General features: G+C 44.6%; 1 protein-coding gene across 1 annotated transcript in view; it reads left to right on the plus strand.

Annotated features, from left to right (window-relative positions):
- Gycalpha99B (guanylate cyclase 1 soluble subunit alpha 2) overlaps positions 1–22,394 on the plus strand; it is a 183,324-nt gene that overhangs the window by 64,560 nt on the left and 96,370 nt on the right. Inside the window, exons 4-5 of the mRNA XM_069327558.1 lie at positions 12,723–13,309; positions 20,050–20,214. Of these exons, the coding sequence (XP_069183659.1) occupies positions 12,743–13,309; positions 20,050–20,214 (732 nt within the window). The 5' untranslated portion in view covers positions 12,723–12,742. The remainder of the gene's footprint in view (positions 1–12,722; positions 13,310–20,049; positions 20,215–22,394) is intronic.

Consider the following 22,394-nt stretch of genomic DNA (forward strand, 5'->3'; position numbering starts at 1 on the left):
CATACCATAATCTTCCATCACCACTACAATAACCTTCCATCGTCACATATAAAACCTTCCATCGTCATATATAAAACCTTCCATCGTCACATATAAAACCTTCCATCATCAATACTGTAACATTCCATCTTCACTACTATAACCTTCCATCACTCCTACCATAACCTTCCATCAACACTACCATAACCTTCCCTCACAACAACTATAACCTTCCATCTTGACTACCTTACCCTTCCATCTTCACTAATATAACCTTCCGTCTTCACTACTATAACCTTCAATCTTGACTACCTTACCCTTCTATCTTCACTACTATAACCTTCCATCACTCTTACCATAACCTTCAATCACCACTATTATAACTTTCCATCTTCTCTACCATAACCTTCCATCTTCACTAATATAACCTTCCATCATCACTACTATAACCTTCCATCACCACTATACAAACCTTCTATCACCACTACTATAACCTTTCATCTTTACAACTATAACCTTCCTTCACTCCTAACATAACTTTCAATCTTCACTACTATAACCTTCCATCACCCCTACCATAATATTCCTTCACTAATACCATAACCTTCCTTCTTCACTATTATAACCTTCCATCTTCACTACAATAACCTTCCACCTTCACTACTATAACCTGCAATCACTCCTACAATATCCTTCCATCAACACTACCATTACCTACCGTAACTACTATCATAACCTTCCATCTTCATTACCGTAACCTTTCATCTTTACTACTATAACCTTCCATCACTCCTATCATAACCTTTCATCACCACTACCATAACCTTGAATCGTCACTATAATAACCTTCCATCTTCACTACTATAACCTTTCATCGTCACTACTATAACCTTCCATCACTTCCTACAATAATCATTTATCACCACGACCATATCCTTCCATCACCACTACCATAACCTTCCATCTTCACTACCATAGCCTTCCATCTTCACTACTATCACCTTCCATCTCTCATCCCATCACCTTTTTCAACACTGCCATAACCTTCCAACACCACTATCATAATCTTCCATCACCACTATTGTAACCTTCCATCTTCAATACCATAAATTTCCACCTTCACCTCTATAAACTTCCATCTCTCCTACAATAACCTTCCATCATTACAACCATAACCTTCTATCACCATTATCATAACCTTCCATTTTCATTACCGTAACCATTTATCTTCACTATTAAACCTTCCATCACTCCTACCATAACCTTCAATCAACACTGCCATAACCTTCCACCATCACTACAATAACCTTTCATCATCACAACCATAACCTTCCATCGTCACCACTATACGCTTCCATCACACCAAACATAACCTTCCACCTTCACCTCCATAAGCTTACATCCTCATTACCATAACATTCCATCATCACTACTATAACCTTTAATCATCACTACCATAACCTTCCATCGTCAATGCTATAACCTTCCTTCCATCACTTCTACAATAACCTTCCGTCTTCACTACTATAACCTTCCATCTTCACTACCTTAACCTTCCATCTTCACTACCATAACCTTCCATCACCACAACTATAACCTTTCATTATCACTACCATAACCTTCCATCTTCACTACTATAACCTTCCATCTTCACTACTATAACCTTCCATCTTCACTACCATGACCTTCCATTTTCACTACCATAACCTTACATCAATCCTATTATAATCATCCATCACCAGTAACATAACCTTCCATCATCACTACCATACTTTCCATCTCCACTACCATAACCTACCATCTTCACTACCATTACATTCCATCACCACTACCGTAACCTTCCATCACTCCTACCATTACCATCCATCATCACTATTATAACCTTCCATCTTCACTACCATAGCCTTCCATCTTCAAAACTTCCATCACTCCTAGCATAACCTTTCATCACCACTACCGTAACCTTCCATCAGCACTACCTTAACCTTTCATCATCACTACCATAAACTTCCATCATCACTACAATAACCTTTCATCTTCACTATTGTAACTTTCCATCACTCCTTCCATAACCTTCCATCTTAACTAGCATAACCCTCCAACTTCACTACTATAACCTTCCATCTTCACTACCATAACCTTTCATCGTCATTACTATAACCTTCAATCACTTCTACCATAACCTTCCATCACCACTACCATAAACTTCCATCATCACTACAATAACCTTCCATTTTCACTACTTTAACCTTTCATCACCACTATCATAACATTCCATCAGCACTACCATAACCTTTCATCATCACTACCATAAACTTCCATCTTCACTACTATAACCTTCCATCTTCACTACCATAACCTTCCATCTTCACTACCATAACCTTTCATCATCACTACTATAACCATCCATCTTCAGTACTGTAACCTTCCATCACTCATACTATAACCTTCTATCACCACTACTATACCCTCTCAACACTACTCTAACTTTGCATCTTCACTACTATAACTTTCCATCATTCCTACCATAACTTTCCATCTTAACTACAATAACCTTCCATCTTCACTACTATAACCTTCCAATCACTTCTACCATACCCTTTCATCTTCACTACCATAACCTTCCATCATCACTAATGATAACCATTCATTATCACTACTATAACTTTTTATCATCACTACCATAACAATCCATCGTCACTACCATCACCTTCCATCATCACTACTATAACCTTCCATCACTCCTACCATAACCTTATATCTTCACTACCATAACTTTCCATCAACACAACCATTACCTTCCATCACTACTACCATAACCTTCCATCACCACTAGTATAACCTTCCATCATCACTTCCCTACTTTCCACCTTCACCTACGATGTCCTTCCATTTTCACTACTATAACATTCCATCACTCCTACCATATCCTTCCATCATCACAACTATAACCTTTCATCATCACTACCATAACCTTCCATTTTCACTACAATAACCTTACATCAATCCAATCATAATCTTCTATCACCAGTACCATAACCTTCTATCATCACTACCATACTTTCCATGTCCACTACCATAGCCTTCCAACTTTACTTCCATTAACTTCCATCATCTACTACCGTAACCTTCCATCAGCACTACTATAACCATTCATCATCACTACCATAAGCTTCCATCGTCACTGCTGTAACCTTCCATCATTCCTTCCATAACCTTCCATCATCACTATAATAACCTTTCATCTTAACTACCAAAGCCTTCCATCTTCACACCTATAACCTTCCATCACTCCTACCATAAACTTTCATCACCACTACCGTAACCTTCCATCAGCACTACCATAACCTTTCATCATAACTACCATAAACTTCCATTATCACTAACAATAACCTTTCATCTTCACTACTGTAACTTTCCATCACTCCTACCATAACCTTCCATCTTAACTAGCATAACTTTCCAACTTCACTACTATAACTTTCCGCCTTCACTAATATAACCTTCCATCACTCCTACCAAAACCTTCCATCAATCCTACCAAAACCTTCCATCACTCCTACCAAAACCTTCTATCACCAATACCTTAAACTTCAATCTTCACTACAATAACCTTCCATCTTCACTACTTTAACCTTCCATCACCACTACCATAACATTCAATCACTTCAACCATAAACTTTCATCACCACTACCGTAACCTTTCATCATCTCTACCATAAACTTCTATCTTCACTACTATACCCTTCCATCATTCCTACCATAACCTTCCATCACCACTACCATAATCTTCTATCACCACTATTATAACCTTCCATCTTCAATACCATAAATTTCCATCTTCACTGCAATAACCTTCCATCTTCACTACTATAACCTTCCATCACTCCTACAATACCCTTCCATCACCACTACCACAACCTTCCATCAACACTACCATAACCTTCCATCTGCACTACTATAACCTTCCATCACTCCTTTCATAACCTTCCATCACCACTACTATAACCTTCCATCACCACTACCACATCCTTCCATCAACACTACCATAACCTTCCATCTTCTTTACTATAACCTATCATCTTCACTAATATAACCTTCCATCTTCTTTACCATAACCTTCCATCTTCACTACCATGACCTTCCATCAACATTACCATGACCTTCCATCAACATTACCATAACCTTCCATCTTCACTACCATAACCTTTCATTAACACTACCATAACCTTCTATCAGCACTACCATAACTTTCCATCTTCACTACCATAACCTTCCATCACCTCTACCATAACCTTCCATCGTCACTACCATAACCTTCCTTAAACACTACAATACCCTTTCATCACCACTACCACAACCTTCCATCAACACTACAATAACCTTCCATTAACACTACCATAACCTTCCATCAGCACTATAATAACCATCCATCTGCACTACCATAACCTTCCATTAACACTACCATAACCTTCCATCAGCACTACCATAACATTCCATCACCTCTACAATAACCTTCCATCAGCAATAATATAACCTTCCATCAGCACTACCATAACCTTCCATCAGCACTATAATAACCATCCATCAGCACTACAATAACATTCCATCACCTCTGCCATAACCTTCCATTAACACTACCGTAACCTTCCATCAGCACTACCATAACCCTCCATCAGCACTACCATAACCTTCCATTAACACTACCGTAACCTTCCATCAGCACTACCATAACCCTCCATCAGCACTACCATAACCTTCCATCAGCACTACCATAACCTTCCATCAACACTACCATAACCTTCCATTAACACTACCATAACCTTCCATCAGCACTACCATAACATTCCATCACCTCTACCATAACCTTCAATCACCACTATAATAACCTTATGAGCGTAAGAGGCGTGTGAGACGAGCGTAAGACATGTGTGAGACAAGCGTAAGAGGTGTGTGAGATAAGCGTAAGAAGGTGTGTGAGACGAGTGTAAGACTTGTGTAAGACGAGCGTAAGACATGTGTGAGACAAGCGTTCGAGCTGTGTGAGACGAGCATAAGTGGTCTGTGAGACGAGCGTAAGACTTGTGTAAGACGATCGTAAGACATGCGTGAGACGTGAGTACCTTCAGCATTAAACCGAGCACTCCCAATTCAATTTTGAGCAGAATCAATTGACAACTCACGAGTGAAAACCGCCATTAAAACCCTCTTATGAGGTCTCGCCCTGAGAGTGGGACTATGTACTCTGGCAGTGAGTACGTACTCTCCATGCACTCTGGCTGTGAGTACTTACTCTCCATGTACTCTTGCAGTGAATCCTTACTCTCCATGTACTCCTACAGTGAGTACTTACTCTCCATGCACTCTGGCAGTGAGTACTTACCATGCATTCTGGCAGTGAGTACTTACTCTCCATGCACTTTGGCGGTGAGTACTTACTCTCCATGTACTCTGGCAGTGAGTACTTACTCTCCATGCACTCTGGCAGTGAGTACTTACTCTCCATGCACTTTGGCAGTGAGTACTTACTCTCCATGTACTCTGGCAGTGAGTACTTACTCTCCATGTACTCTGGCAGTGAGTACTTATTCTCCATGTACTCTGGCAGTGAGTACTTACTCTCCATGCACTCTGGCAGTGAGTACTTACTCTCCATGTACTCTGGCAGCGAGTACTTATTCTCCATGTACTCTGGCAGTGAGTACTTACTCTCCATGCATTCCTGCAGTGAGTACTTACTCTTCATGTATTCTGGCAGTGAGTACTTATTCTCCATGTACTCTGGCAGTGAGTACTTACTCTCCAAGTACTCTGGCAGTGAGTACTTACTCTTCATGTATTCAGGCAGTGAGTACTTACTCTCCATGCATTCCTGCAGTGAATACTTACTCTCCATGCATTCCTGCAGTGAGTACTTACTCTCCATGCATTCTGGCAGTGAGTACTTACTCTCCATGCATTCCTGCAGTGAGTACTTACTCTCCATGCATTCTGGCAGTGAGTACTTACTCTCCATGCATTCCTGCAGTGAGTACTTACTCTCCATGCATTCTGGCAGTGAGTACTTACTCTCCATGCATTCCTGCAGTGAGTACTTACTCTCCATGCATTCTGGCAGTGAGTACTTACTCTCCATGCATTCCTGCAGTGAGTACATACTCTCCATGCATTCCTGCAGTGAGTACTTACTCTCCATGCACTCTGGCAGTGAGTACTTACCATGCATTCTGGCAGTGAGTACTTACTCTCCATGCACTTTGGCGGTGAGTACTTACTCTCCATGTACTCTGGCAGTGAGTACTTACTCTCCATGCACTCTGGCAGTGAGTACTTACTCTCCATGCACTTTGGCAGTGAGTACTTACTCTCCATGTACTCTGGCAGTGAGTACTTACTCTCCATGTACTCTGGCAGTGAGTACTTATTCTCCATGTACTCTGGCAGTGAGTACTTACTCTCCATGCACTGTGGCAGTGAGTACTTACTCTCCATGTACTCTGGCAGCGAGTACTTATTCTCCATGTACTCTGGCAGTGAGTACTTACTCTCCATGCATTCCTGCAGTGAGTACTTACTCTTCATGTATTCTGGCAGTGAGTACTTATTCTCCATGTACTCTGGCAGTGAGTACTTACTCTCCAAGTACTCTGGCAGTGAGTACTTACTCTTCATGTATTCAGGCAGTGAGTACTTACTCTCCATGCATTCCTGCAGTGAGTACTTACTCTCCATGCATTCTGGCAGTGAGTACTTACTCTCCATGCATTCCTGCAGTGAGTACTTACTCTCCATGCATTCTGGCAGTGAGTACTTACTCTCCATGCATTCCTGCAGTGAGTACTTACTCTCCATGCATTCTGGCAGTGAGTACTTACTCTCCATGCATTCTGGCAGTGAGTACTTACTCTCCATGCATTCCTGCAGTGAGTACTTACTCTCCATGCATTCTGGCAGTGAGTACTTACTCTCCATGCATTCCTGCAGTGAGTACTTACTCTCCATGCATTCCTGCAGTGAGTACTTACTCTCCATGCACTCTGGCAGTGAGTACTTACCATGCATTCTGGCAGTGAGTACTTACTCTCCATGCACTTTGGCGGTGAGTACTTACTCTCCATGTACTCTGGCAGTGAGTACTTACTCTCCATGCACTCTGGCAGTGAGTACTTACTCTCCATGCACTTTGGCAGTGAGTACTTACTCTCCATGTACTCTGGCAGTGAGTACTTACTCTCCATGTACTCTGGCAGTGAGTACTTATTCTCCATGTACTCTGGCAGTGAGTACTTACTCTCCATGCACTCTGGCAGTGAGTACTTACTCTCCATGTACTCTGGCAGTGAGTACTTATTCTCCATGTACTCTGGCAGTGAGTACTTACTCTCCATGCATTCCTGCAGTGAGTACTTACTCTTCATGTATTCTGGCAGTGAGTACTTATTCTCCATGTACTCTGGCAGTGAGTACTTACTCTCCAAGTACTCTGGCAGTGAGTACTTACTCTTCATGTATTCAGGCAGTGAGTACTTACTCTCCATGCATTCCTGCAGTGAATACTTACTCTCCATGCAATCTGGCAGTGAGTACTTACTCTCCATGTACTCTGGCAGTGAGTACTTATTCTCCATGTACTCTGGCAGTGAGTACTTACTCTCCATGCATTCCTGCAGTGAGTACTTACTCTCCATGCATTCTGGCAGTGAGTACTTACTCTCCATGCATTCCTGCAGTGAGTACTTACTCTCCATGCATTCTGGCAGTGAGTACTTACTCTCCATGCATTCTGGCAGTGAGTACTTACTCTCCATGCATTCTGGCAGTGAGTACTTACTCTCCATGCATTCCTGCAGTGAGTACTTACTCTCCATGCATTCCTGCAGTGAGTACTTACTCTCCATGCATTCTGGCAGTGAGTACTTACTCTCCATGCATTCCTGCAGTGAGTACTTACTCTCCATGCATTCTGGCAGTGAGTACTTACTCTCCATGCATTCCTGCAGTGAGTACTTACTCTCCATGCATTCTGGCAGTGAGTACTTACTCTCCATGCATTCCTGCAGTGAGTACTTACTCTCCATGCATTCTGGCAGTGAGTACTTACTCTCCATGCATTCCTGCAGTGAGTACTTACTCTCCATGCATTCCTGCAGTGAGTACTTACTCTCCATGCATTCTGGCAGTGAGTACTTACTCTCCATGCATTCCTGCAGTGAGTACTTACTCTCCATGCATTCTGGCAGTGAGTACTTACTCTCCATGCATTCCTGCAGTGAGTACTTACTCTCCATGCATTCTGGCAGTGAGTACTTACTCTCCATGCATTCCTGCAGTGAGTACTTACTCTCCATGCATTCTGGCAGTGAGTACTTACTCTCCATGCATTCCTGCAGTGAGTACTTACTCTCCATGCATTCTGGCAGTGAGTACTTACTCTCCATGCATTCCTGCAGTGAGTACTTACTCTCCATGCATTCCTGCAGTGAGTACTTACTCTCCATGCATTCTGGCAGTGAGTACTTACTCTCCATGCATTCCTGCAGTGAGTACTTACTCTCCATGCATTCTGGCAGTGAGTACTTAATAGTCTGAATGAAATTATGAGTTGGAGATAGAACCAAACACAGAATCCCCTCTTAGAAAAGGCTTAAAACCAAACTAGAGAAAGTCTTAGGGCTTGCTACAAGGCTGGACCATGCGTCCCAGGGCTTGCTACAAGGCTGGACCATGCGTCCCAGGGCTTGCTACAAGGCTGGACCAGGCGTCCCAGGGCTTGCTACAAGGCTGGACCATGCGTCCCAGGGCTTGCTACAAGGCTGGACCAGGCGTCCCAGGGCTTGCTACAAGGCTGGACCAGGCGTAACAGCTACAAGGCTGGACCAGCCGTACCAGGGCTTGCTACAAGGCTGGACCAGGCGTCCCAGGGTGTGCTACAAGGCTGGACCAGGCGTACCAGGGCTTACTACAAGGCTGGACCATGCGTCCCAGGGCTTACTACAAGGCTGGACCATGCGTCCCAGGGCTTACTACAAGGCTGGACCATGCGTCCCAGGGCTTGCTACAAGGCTGGACCATGCGTCCCAGGGCTTGCTACAAGGCTGGACCATGCGTCCCAGGGCTTACTACAAGGCTGGACCATGCGTCCCAGGGCTTGCTACAAGGCTGGACCATGCGTCCCAGGGCTTGCTACAAGGCTGGACCATGCGTCCCAGGGCTTGCTACAAGGCTGGACCAGGCGTCCCAGGGCTTGCTACAAGGCTGGACCAGGCGTCCCAGGGCTTGCTACAAGGCTGGACCAGGCGTCCCAGGGCTTGCTACAAGGCTGGACCAGGCGTACCAGGGCTTGCTACAAGGCTGGACCAGGCGTCCCAGGGCTTGCTACAAGGCTGGACCAGGCGTACCAGGGCTTGCTACAAGGCTGGACCAGGCGTCCCAGGGCTTGCTACAAGGCTGGACCAGGCGTACCAGGGCTTGCTACAAGGCTGGACCAGGCGTCCCAGGGTGTGCTACAAGGCTGGACCAGGCGTCCCAGGGCTTGCTACAAGGCTGGACCAGGCGTCCCAGGGCTTGCTACAAGGCTGGACCAGGCGTACCAGGGCTTGCTACAAGGCTGGACCAGGCGTACCAGGGCTTGCTACAAGGCTGGACCAGGCGTCCCAGGGCTTGCTACAAGGCTGGACCAGGCTGCAGCAAGCACTTAAGTCTCCACTAAACTAAACCTGCACATCTTCAACCGTGACGACTTAGTTTGTACTTATTAACCACCTTAAGAGTTCCAAAACACTATACGAGCTTCTCTGTGACAATAATAACCTTGGCTTGTGAAATTTGGATACCCGTAAACTGATTAATTAATACAGACTGGGTTGGCTTGATCGACGAAAGATGTACAGACTTCGTAAGTGAACATGTAAATGCTTGGTAAATCCTGCCTCCAGTCTCTGAACTAAGAGGCATCACCAAACTGGAAAACAAATGGAAAAAGGGTAAAAGGGTGACATGATTACGACATGTCAAATATCTTACCCTTCAAGGCAATGCATGAGACGACAGACCCGCAGTGCTCTGCATGAACAGTGGCTGAACAAGAAACTCATAAGTGACCTAAAGAGGCAAGAAAGAACATCTTAAATGTAAAATCATTGTTCATGTAGAATGAGGAGAACCTAGAGATAGTTAATGCTAACTTGGGTCTATAATTTATGGAGACAGTACGATAAACACGAGAGGGATCGGGAACCACTGTAATTACCCAGGAGCTGAAGCTCGCCCTGCAAGGACATTTAGGTGATTACATATTGGTTAGAAGAAATATACATTCGTCAAAAGTTTCATCCTTTAAACGATCCTTCTGCATTATAATCCACTTCTGTTCTCGTATGTTTAATTTCAGATGACTTCCAAACCAAAGATTTGGCAGGCATTGTGAGTAAGTTATTTTTACGTTAAGTTCAATTAAATAACACGCTAAAGCTTGCGTTACCGATATACTAACTAATTTCTAATGTCTTAAACAAATTCTAACTAAGCTTGGCGACTCTAACACACTAACACACATGTAAAGGGGCATTTACGCAGGCACGCGCGTTCGCATGCACACACACACGCACGCACACACACCCACATTCTTCCTATAATCAGTGCTTACGATATTATGATTATTTTTAGTTAAGTTTTCATGATTTTTTAAGTTTTTTTTTTCCTTTCCGTTACTGTCTTGTTTTCTAAGTTCTTTTGTCTGTCCTTAGAGATGTTTATGTTTCTTTTTCGGAATATTTGTGTGTTTGTCCATATGTTTAATCTTGGATTTGTTCTATCTGCATTGTCTGTGTGTGGTTGTTAGTTTGTCTTTATGTATATAAGTCTCTATGCATATATGAATGTTAATGTATGTATGTATGTATGTATGTATGTATGTATGTATGTATGTATGTATGTATGTATGTATGTATGTATGTTTGCCTGTCACTATAACTTACCTTAATTAACCTGAGGGGCCAGTAATACTAATGGCCACGACGAGGACAGGAAGCCGGCGGCTTGTCAAAGGTCCCCGCATTTGCCTTGATGATGATGTTTTCCAGTTGTATTTTAAACCCCGACAGAGTTTTGGCATTTACGGCTCCGGGGGGTAGGCGGTCCCATAGGTTTATAAACCCTGTGAGTGAAAAAGCATCTCCTGGTCTTCAGTCTTTCATTGTGGCTTGTTGAGCTTGACACTGTTGCTCCTTGTTTGTGTTACATCTGACCTTTTGAAGAAATTGTCCGGATCAACATCCTCCAAATTGTTCATTGTTTGGAAAGTTTCAATAAGATCCGCCTTGTCAAACCATTTACTGTCACTCACTATCACACCACTCTCTCCCTTTACTGTCACTCACTATCACACCACTCTCTCCCTTTACTGTCACTCACTATCACACCACTCTCTCCCTTTACTGTCACTCACTATCACACCACTCTCTCCCTTTACTGTCACTCACTATCACCCCACTCTCTCCCTTTACTGTCACTCACTATCACACCACTCTCTCCCATTTCTGTCACTCACTATCACACCATCTCTCTCCCTTTACTGTCACTCACTATCACACCACTCTCACCACTCTCTCCCTTTACTGTCACTCACTATCACACCACTCTCTCCCTTTACTGTCACTATCACAGCACTCTCTCCCTTTACTGTTACTCACTATCACACCACTCTCTCCCTTTTCTGTCACTCACTATCACACCACTCTCTCCTTTTACTGTCACTCACTATCACACCATTTCTCTCCGTTCATCCACAGACAAACGTTCCACACTGAAGTACAAGGAAAAGATAACATATCCGGGTTGCACGTTCTTGGGATATTTAGCATCTCAAATCAGCGACCCCAATACTTTCTTCCTTGATTTCCTATGATGTATTATTTATAAAGCGGCAACCCCACATTTCTTTCCCATTTTTCTCTAATGTATTAAAAATACAACGCCTCATTTATGTATATAATTACCTAATTTGATTTTTAACTTTCTCCTGATATGAAAGTTCATTCGCAGCGGTGGGAGGACAGAGTGCCAAAGTTTTTTGTATTCATCATATTTTTAAACCAAAATAGTAAAATATAGCAATTATTATGAAGCCGGCAGTTATTATGACTGGACCTTATTTCATCATAATGAAATAAGGTCCATGCTATAAATTTTTACGACCAACCAATAACAGACGGTTAGCAAAGACGTATTAGCCAGTGGAAAATTACCTTCATAATGACCAAGAAATATTTATAAACTATCAATGATAGGATAATAATTTTCAGTTATTGTTGGCAGAAGCAAATGCTGACCCATTTGTGACTAGTGATTGGTGATCAGCCAGTCATGATCAACAGTTATTAGAAACGTTAGTGACCAGTCAGTATTGGGCAACAATTTGCGACTATCAAGTAATATTAAACAGCTAATATGACCTTCTGTTAGAAACTAATTTCTAATGACCAATTCCTGACTTTACAGTCATTAATGACCAGAGTGTAATAATCAATAATTAGTGACGAATTAGGAGTAAGGATTTTAATTAGCCAGTATAATGACCATCCCGTAGTGACCAGATAACCGTAAGCTATCAGCAACACTGCTATATTAATGATCAAATCAATATATATTATAGTAACAGTTAAAAGGACGACGAGTAGAGAGATCAGACACCGTGACCTACGGTGATGACCAAGTGACGAGGACCCGTTATCTTCCTCCTGCAGAGGTGAGCCCCGAGGACTTCATGCGCCGTCTGGGGCGGGAGTACGTGAGGGAGTGTAGGAGACAGCACGGGAAGGCTCTGGGCAGCCTCGGGTACAACCTGGAGGGCTTCCTCACCAACATGACGGGGATATGTGACATCATCAAGACCAACTCTAATCTCAAGACCAAGAACGACGTCCCGAGCCTCGTCTGTAACCGCCAAGATGGGAAAGTCCAGCTTCATTTCTTCACCAACCGCGAGCCAATAAGGTATTTCGTGGGTGGAGTGATCGAGGGAGTGAGTCTTCAAGTCTTCTCCAGGAGCGTGTCGGTGGCTTGCGACAAGTGTGACACTCCTAATGGCAACCGCTCAGCGCACAGGTTCTACTTTAAGTACACAGTCGAGGACAACTGCGTCGAGGCCGCAAGAGAGCGAGTGTCCAACGACGCTTCGCTCAGTGGACAGGAGCCCTCGACGCCCACCCGCGTGTCGTCCAGCCTGAAGGATTCCAAGATTGGTGTGAGCAGTTTCTGCAAGGCGTTTCCATGGCACTTCGTGTGCAACAAGTCCATGAAGATAACCCAGATCGGCACGGGACTACTACAGGTTAGTGAAGGCTTTGTCTCTCTCTTGCGGCAACAATTATTTTCGTGTTTGTTATAATTTATGAAAAACAGTTTTGAACAAAAATCGACTACAGTAATGTACCAAATTATATTTTCTTGTTGATTTTTATAATTATCAATTATCTCTAAATTACTTTCATATCAGATTTGAAGGATTAATATACAGTATTTTCAATTCATTGATGAGCGGCTCATGGAACCACTTTCATGGTGGAAAAGTGTGCTAGATAATTTTTATGTTGCACTCACACCTCTGGCTACACTCACACCTCTGGCTACACTCACACCTCTGGCTACACTCACACCTCTGGCCACACTCACACCTCTGGCCACACTCACACCTCTGGCCACACTCACACCTCTGGCCACACTCACGCCTCTGGCCACACTCACACCTCTGGCCACACTCACACCTCTGGCCACACTCACACCTCTGGCTACACTCACACCTCTGGCCACACTCACACCTCTGGCTACACTCACACCTCTGGCCACACTCACACCTCTGGCCACACTCACACCTCTGGCTACACTCACACCTCTGGCCACACTCACACCTCTGGCCACACTCACACCTCTGGCCACACTCACACCTCTGGCCACACTCACACCTCTGGCCACACTCACACCTCTGGCCACACTCACACCTCTGGCCACACTCACACCTCTGGCCACACTCACACCTCTGGCCACACTCACGCCTCTGGCCACACTCACACCTCTGGCCACACTCACACCTCTGGCCACACTCACACCTCTGGCTACACTCACACCTCTGGCCACACTCACACCTCTGGCTACACTCACACCTCTGGCCACACTCACACCTCTGGCCACACTCACACCTCTGGCTACACTCACACCTCTGGCCACACTCACACCTCTGGCCACACTCACACCTCTGGCCACACTCACACCTCTGGCCACACTCACACCTCTGGCCACACTCACACCTCTGGCCACACTCACACATCTGGCCACACTCACACCTCTGGCTACACTCACACCTCTGGCCACACTCACACCTCTGGCCACACTCACACATCTGGCCACACTCACACCTCTGGCCACACTCACACCTCTGGCCACACTCACACCTCTGGCTACACTCACACCTCTGGCCACACTCACACCTCTGGCCACACTCACACATCTGGCCACACTCACACCTCTGGCCACACTCACACATCTGGCCACACTCACACCTCTGGCCACACTCACACCTCTGGCCACACTCACACCTCTGGCCACACTCACACCTCTGGCCACACTCACACCTCTGGCCACACTCACACCTCTGGCCACACTCACACCTCTGGCTACACTCACACCTCTGGCCACACTCACACCTCTGGCTACACTCACACCTCTGGCCACACTCACACCTCTGGCCACACTCACACCTCTGGCTACACTCACACCTCTGGCCACACTCACACCTCTGGCCACACTCACACCTCTGGCCACACTCACACCTCTGGCCACACTCACACCTCTGGCCACACTCACACCTCTGGCCACACTCACACATCTGGCCACACTCACACCTCTGGCTACACTCACACCTCTGGCCACACTCACACCTCTGGCCACACTCACACATCTGGCCACACTCACACCTCTGGCCACACTCACACCTCTGGCCACACTCACACCTCTGGCTACACTCACACCTCTGGCCACACTCACACCTCTGGCCACACTCACACATCTGGCCACACTCACACCTCTGGCTACACTCACACCTCTGGCCACACTCACACCTCTGGCCACACTCACACATCTGGCCACACTCACACCTCTGGCCACACTCACACCTCTGGCCACACTCACACCTCTGGCTACACTCACACCTCTGGCCACACTCACACCTCTGGCCACACTCACACCTCTGGCCACACTCACACATCTGGCCACACTCACACCTCTGGCTACACTCACACCTCTGGCCACACTCACACCTCTGGCCACACTCACACCTCTGGCTACACTCACACCTCTGGCTACACTCACACCTCTGGCCACACTCACACCTCTGGCTACACTCACACCTCTGGCCACACTCACACCTCTGGGCACAATCACACCTCTGGCCACACTCAATGTACACTAACATAGATGGGATTACAAATAAAACAAATGAACTTTGAGAATGGGTACTTGAAGGAAACCCAGACATAATAGCACTCACAGAAACAAAGCTAACGAAAACAATAACAAATGCAATGTTTCCACAGGACTATTGTGTTGTGAAGAAAGAGAGAGAAGGAAGAGGAGGTGGTGGTGTAGCTCTGCTGGTAAGAAAAGGCTGGGATTTTGAGATGGTTATTCAGGGCTGTGAAGGTTCCAGTGACTACATAACAGGTACACTGGAGGACAAAAAATTATAGTCGCAGTCATATATATCCCTGCACCCAGAATGGTGGGTGGGATATCGCCACCTGGAACAGAAGACCCAGACAGGAATATGATACAAATACATTGGCCACCATTAACATAATAGAGAGAGCAGCATCTCTCGATAGCAGGAATGGATCTCGACTACTAATCATGGCGGACTTCAACCATGGGAACATAGATGGATAGAACAGAGACCCACATGGAGGACCAGATACCTGGAGAGCTAACCTGCTGAACGTAGCAACAAGAAACTTTCTAAGCCAACACATCAAGGGACCGACAAGAATGAGAGGCGAAGATGAACCAGCAATGCTTGATCTGATATTTACCCTCAATGAGTGGGATATAAGGGAAGTTAAGATGGAAGCACCCTTGGAAATGAGTGATCACAGTGTATTGATCTTTGAGTACCTGGTAGAGCTAGGACTTATCTCCCCCAAAAAAAGAGCTGGGAAACAAAAGGCTGGCCTACCGAAAGGGGAATTATGAGGGATGAGAAGTTTCCAAAGGGATATATCATGGGACACAGACCTCAGAGCTAAGTCTGTACAAGACATGATGGACTATGTCACCCAAAAGTGTCAGGAGGCAGTAAACTGGTTTATCCCGGCCCAAAAGGAAAATGGTTTAATGGGCATGTATGGAAGCAAAGGAACTGAACAGAAGGGAGTGGAGGAACTTCCGAAATAACAAAACACCAGAAAGCAGAGAGAGATACCAAAGAACCAGGAACAAGTATGTTAGTGTGAGAAGAGAAACCGAGAAAAACTATGAAAATGATATAGCAACCAAAGCCAAGACCGAACCAAAGCTACTCCACAGTCACATCAGGAGGAAAACAACAGTGAAAGAACAGGTAATGAAACTTAGAACAGGCGAGGACAGGTATACAGATAATGACAAAGAGGTGTGTGAAGAACTCAACAAGAGGTTCCAGGAGGTCTTCACAATAGAACAAGGTGAGGTCACTGCGCTAGGAGAGGGCGCAGTAAACCAGGCGGCCTTGGAAGGGTTCGAAATTGCGAGAGATGAGGTCAAGAGACACCTGTTCGATCTGGATGTGAGAAAGGATGTTGGTCCAGACTGAATCTCACCATGGGTATTGAAAGAGTGTACAGAGGCACTCTGCTTGCCACTCTCGATTGTGTATAGTAGATCACTGGAGACGGGAGACCTACCAGAAATATGGAAGACGGCTAATGTGGTCTCAATATACAAATAGGGCAACAGACAAGATGCATTGAACTACAGGGCAGTGTTCTTAACTTGTATACCACGCACGATGATGGAGAAGATCGTGAGAAAAAATCTAGTAACACATCTGGAGAGAAGGGACTTCGTGACAAATCGCCAACATGGGTTCAGGGAGGGTAAATCTTGCCTTACTGGCTAAATAGAATTCTACGACCAGGTAACAAAGATTAAGCATGAAAGAGAAGGCAGGGCGGACTGCATTTTTTAGACTGTTGGAAAGTCTTTGACACAGTCCCCCATAAGAGGCTGGTACATAAGCTGGAGAGACAGGCAGGAGTAACTGCTAAAGTGCTCCAGTGGATAAGGGAATACCTATGCAATAGGAAGAAAAGAGTTACGGTGAGGAGTGTGACCTCAGATTGGCATGAAGCCACCAGTGGAGTCCCACAGGGATCTGTACTCGGTCCTATCCTGTTTCTGATATACGTAAACGATCTCCCGGAGAGTATAGACCCATTCCTCTTAATGTCTGCTGACGATGCCAAAATTATGAGAAGGATTAAGACAGAGGAAGACTGCTTGAGGCTTCAAGAAGACCTAAACAAACTGAAGGAATGATAGAACAGATGGTTGTTAGAGTTTAACATAAGCAAATGTAATGTATTGAAGATAGGTGTAGGGAGCAAGAGGCCAGTTAAAAGGTATCACTTGGGAGATGAAATTCTTCAAGAGTCGGAGAGACAAAAAGACCTGGGGGTTGATATCACGCCAGACCTGTCCCCTGAAGCTCATATCAAGAGGATGACATAAGCAGCATATGCCAGGTTGACTAACATAAGAACGGCATTTAGACTCTTGTGTAAGGAATCATTCAGAACTTTGTATACCACCTATGTCAGACCAATCCTGGAGTATGCAGCCCAAGCATGGAGTCCATATCTAGTCAAGCATAAGACTAAACTGGAAAAGGTTCAAAGGTTTGCCACCAGACTAGTACCCGAGCTGAGAGGTATGACCTGCGAGGAGAGACTACGGGAATTTAACCTCACGTCGCTGGAAGACAGAAGAGTTATGAGGGACATGATCATCATGTACAAGATTCTCAGAGGAATTGACAGGGTAGATAAAGACAGGCTATTTAACAGAAGGGGCACACGCACTAGGAGACACAGGAGTGCCCAAATGAGCCACAGAGATATTAGAAAGATTTTTTTTTAGTGTCAGAGTAGTTGAGAAATGGAATGCATTAGGAAGTGATGTGGTGGAGGCTGACTCCATACGCAGTTTCAAGTGTATGGAGTCAGCCTATTGAGCTCTGTGATAGAGCCCAATGGGCACAGAAATCTGTACACCAGTTGATTAACAGTTGAGAGGCGAGACCAAAGAGCCAGAGCTCAACCCCCGCAAGCACAAATAGGTGATTACACACACCTCTGGCCACACCTACACATCTACTACACTCACACATCTGGCCACACTCACACCTCTGGCCACACCTACACATCTACTACACTAACACATCTGGCCACACTCACACCTCTGGCCACACCTACACCTCTGGCCACACTCACACCTCTAGCCACACCTACACATCTACTACACTAACACCTCTGGCCACACCTACACCTCTGGCCACACTCACTATTCATGTTATGTGCATTTAACTAAGGTCTACAGACGAGATGTCAACGGCAGATGCGTTTAGATTATCACTGATTCTCTGACGTCCAGCGATGTCTCTTTGGGGACATCAAACTACTATTGAGTTTCCTGGTCGATATTTTTTGTTTTTCATTCTGCCCAACGGGTGAATCATGCTCGAGGAATATGTCTCAATATAGCCATATCTATATATCTATATTCTAAGATTTACTATGAATCCCTTAAATATTTTTGTAAGCGGTTTATTTTCAGACATTAATATTTGTCAATGTTTCTGATATATTATTTAAGTCTTTAAACATCGTTTCAAAGATCCTGAAACGCTTCTAAATTTTATGGGATTTTATTGAATATTTCGACAATTTTATGAGGACCTTCATATTGTATATATTTTACAAATATATGTAACATTCCGTGTTCCATTATTAAATTCATAGTCAACAAACCATCAACATGTTTCAAGCTTATATATAAATTACTTGGACTAGTTGGCAGAGAGCCGCCCATACTTCTTTGAAGATCCGGGTTCGAACCCTAATGTTTCAAGTGGTTGGGCACCATTCCTTCACTTGCCTCGTTATACCAGCTCCTAGTCTTCATATTCGAGCTCCTTGTCCTCATATCCGAGTTCATTGTCCTCGTATCCCAGCTCCATGTCCTGATATCCCAGATCCTTGTCCTCGTATCCCAGCTTTTTGTCCTCATGTCCCAGCTTCTTGTCCTCATATCCTAGCTCCTTGTCCTCATATCCCAGCTCCTTGTCCTTATATCCCAGCTCCCTGTCCTCATATCCCGGATTCTTGTCCTTATATCACAGCTTCTTGTTCTTATATCCCAGCTCCTTGTCATCATATCTCAGCTCCATGTCCTCATATCCGAGCTCCTTGTCAATTATATCCCAGCTCCTTGTCCACATATCCCAGCTCCTTGTCCGCATATCCCAGTTCCTTGTCCTCATATCCCGGATTCTTGTCCTTATATCACAACTCCTTGTTTTTATATCCCAGCTCCTTGTCCTCATATCCCAGCTCTTTTTCCTCTTGTCAAAGCACTTTGTTCTTATATCCCAGCTCCTTGTCCTCATATCCCGGCTTCTCGTCCGTATATCACAGCTCCTTGTCTTTATATCCCAGCTCCTTGTCCTCATATCCCAGCTCTTTTTCCTCTTGTCAAAGCACTTTGTTCTTATATCCCAGCTCCTTGTCCTCATATCCCAGCGCCTTGTCCTCATATCCTGGCTTCTTGTCCTCATATCCCAGCTCCTTGTCCTCATATCCTGGCTTCTTGTCCTCATATCCCAGCTCCTTGTCCTCATATCCTGGCTTCTTGTCCTCAAACCCCGCTCCTTGTCCTCATACGTAGCGATGCGGGCTTCGCACTTTCTCCCCATAACTCCCTTACCTAACCTTAATCTCTTGACAAAGCAGCACGTGACCGGACGCCATCTCCCGCCCCCAATCTCAGGTGTTTGGCCAACAGCCGCTCCGTCAGAACGAGGAGGTGTCGACGTGCTTCTCGCTGGTGTTCCCTGAGGGGATGAGTCTGACCTACGACCAGGTGCTCGGCAGGATCAACACGCCCTACGTCCTCTCCATCAAGTACCAGCAGTCGTCTCGCCTCAAGATGAAGGTGAGTATATAGTAATGCTCCTCTGCCCAACCACTTGTGGGCTAGACGGTAGAGCGACGGTCACGCTTCATGCAGGTCGGCGTTCAATCTCCGACCGTCCAAGTGGTTTGGTACCATTCCTTCTTTTCCTCCGTCCCCATCCCATCCTAAACCATTATCCTGATCCTTTCCATTAGCTATATTGTCGTAATGCCATAGTCTTTTTCCCTGATAATTTCCCTTCCTTACTTCTCTCATTACCATCTCTTATGAAGAGAATCGTATACAGTCAAACCTTCACAGTAGCAATGGTAACTATTGCTATTTCAGAGTAGCATGTTCTAATGAACATGCTATTTCTGTAATGAAATTTTTCCATATAATTCGGTAGTCTGTACCTCGGGGTCCCTACGACATATCTTATGCATTATACATCGTCTATAAGGTTTGGTCAGTCCTGGTACTGATAAGCACCTGGTCTGACCAAACCTGATAGACGATCAATGGCGTGGTGGTCACAGTACTGTGTACGTTTACGGGTGACCACACTCACACCTATGGTCGGGTCATTTAGAGTTCTTAGTGATATATCTATACCTATATCTCTATATATATATATATTTATATAAAAAGTTTGTGAGGGTACCACCTCTGGTGCCAATGTGGGGACCCATAGCCTCGGAGAAGAAAATAAAAAGTATTCAGAGGAGACCTTGTGGTTTCTCACTGAACACTAATATGATCTTCTCCAACCACCCCCATTCTATTGTATGTACACATATATATTTACTTTATTTGAACTTTGTTACAAAAAAGGAGTTACATATGGGTTACAAAGATGGTTATCATAGGTTGTCGAGTTCCTCCAGCTCCTCAGATGGCGGGCAGGAACCCTGGATGCAGTGCGCATTTCCCCTCTGTATCACCACACTGAGGCGCTGGAGAAGAAAGCTTGCAGCTCTTGGGTCCCTTGTTGTTTCAATGAGCCTAGAACCCAGTTCCTTCAAAAAACTGGTAGCACTTTTACCCCAGGCGCCTAATGTCTCAGAAGCAATGGGGACAAAATTGTAGTGGTGATCCAGTTCTCTATACTTACGGGATTTGGCTGCTTCCCTATGGGTGGCAGCGCCACCTGGTTGTGCAACACTGAGGTTAATGTAGGTGATGGCCAGGGTTGATACGCACGTGTAGTCCCATACCAACTGCTTGCCATTCTTCCAGGGATTCACTGTGATACCATCCGGGCGACCAATAAGAGCATCAGAGTTACGGGGCGTTAGGTAACGGGGCTCTCTTTCAGCTGGGCATCCAGCTGTGGTGAGGCTCCTCTTGATGATGTCGTTAACTTCACTGTGCCTCGAGTGCCATCCCCCTGTGCTTTGGCAGAGTAGGCCATGGTGGCCGTACCTGTCAGCCACCACCTCGCCGCAAATACACCTATATCTGGTGTGGATTGGGGCAGCAAGGCGGAGGGCTACAACAATATATATTTATATATATTTATATATATAATATAAATAATATATTATATATATAATATATATATATTTATTATATATTTATATATATATATATATATATATATTATTAAATATTACCGAAAAAGTAAGATTATTAATTCTAACACGAATTTTCTCGATCTTTCTTATGTTTCTTTTCACTGTTGATGGTAATTGAAAAATCAATTCTCCAAAATTCATTTTTACTTCTAGTCTGACGCGACACTTGAGCGCGTTTCGTAAAACTTATTACATTTTCAAAGACTTTAGTTTACACACACACACAACTATAACTGAAAAGAGCTTAAACATCTTCGATTTTTATTACCTGCATTTGGGTGAGGTGATATGTTACAACAGTTTTGGATGAGGTGAAAACAAACTTTCAACACAAGCCAGAACACGAAACAATGGGTATTGAAGGTAAGAATGGAAGTAATTGCAGAGAGCCTATTGGCCCATATTTCTTGATGTTTCTATATTGGAGTGGAGTCTTGAAGTTGGAAGAATATAGTTGTGCGTTAATTGGCTGTTGATTGCTGGTGTTGACTTCTTGATGTGTAGTGCCTCGCAGATGTCAAGCCGCCTGCTATCGCTGTATCTATCGATGCTTTCTGTGTTGTTTGCTAAGATTTCTCTGGTGATGGTTTGGTTGTGGGAAGAGATTATATGTTCCTTAATGGAGCCCTGTTGCTTATGCAT

This window comes from Procambarus clarkii, chromosome 19 (genome assembly GCF_040958095.1).
Source record: "Procambarus clarkii isolate CNS0578487 chromosome 19, FALCON_Pclarkii_2.0, whole genome shotgun sequence".
NCBI classification, from domain to species: Eukaryota; Metazoa; Arthropoda; class Malacostraca; order Decapoda; family Cambaridae; genus Procambarus; species Procambarus clarkii.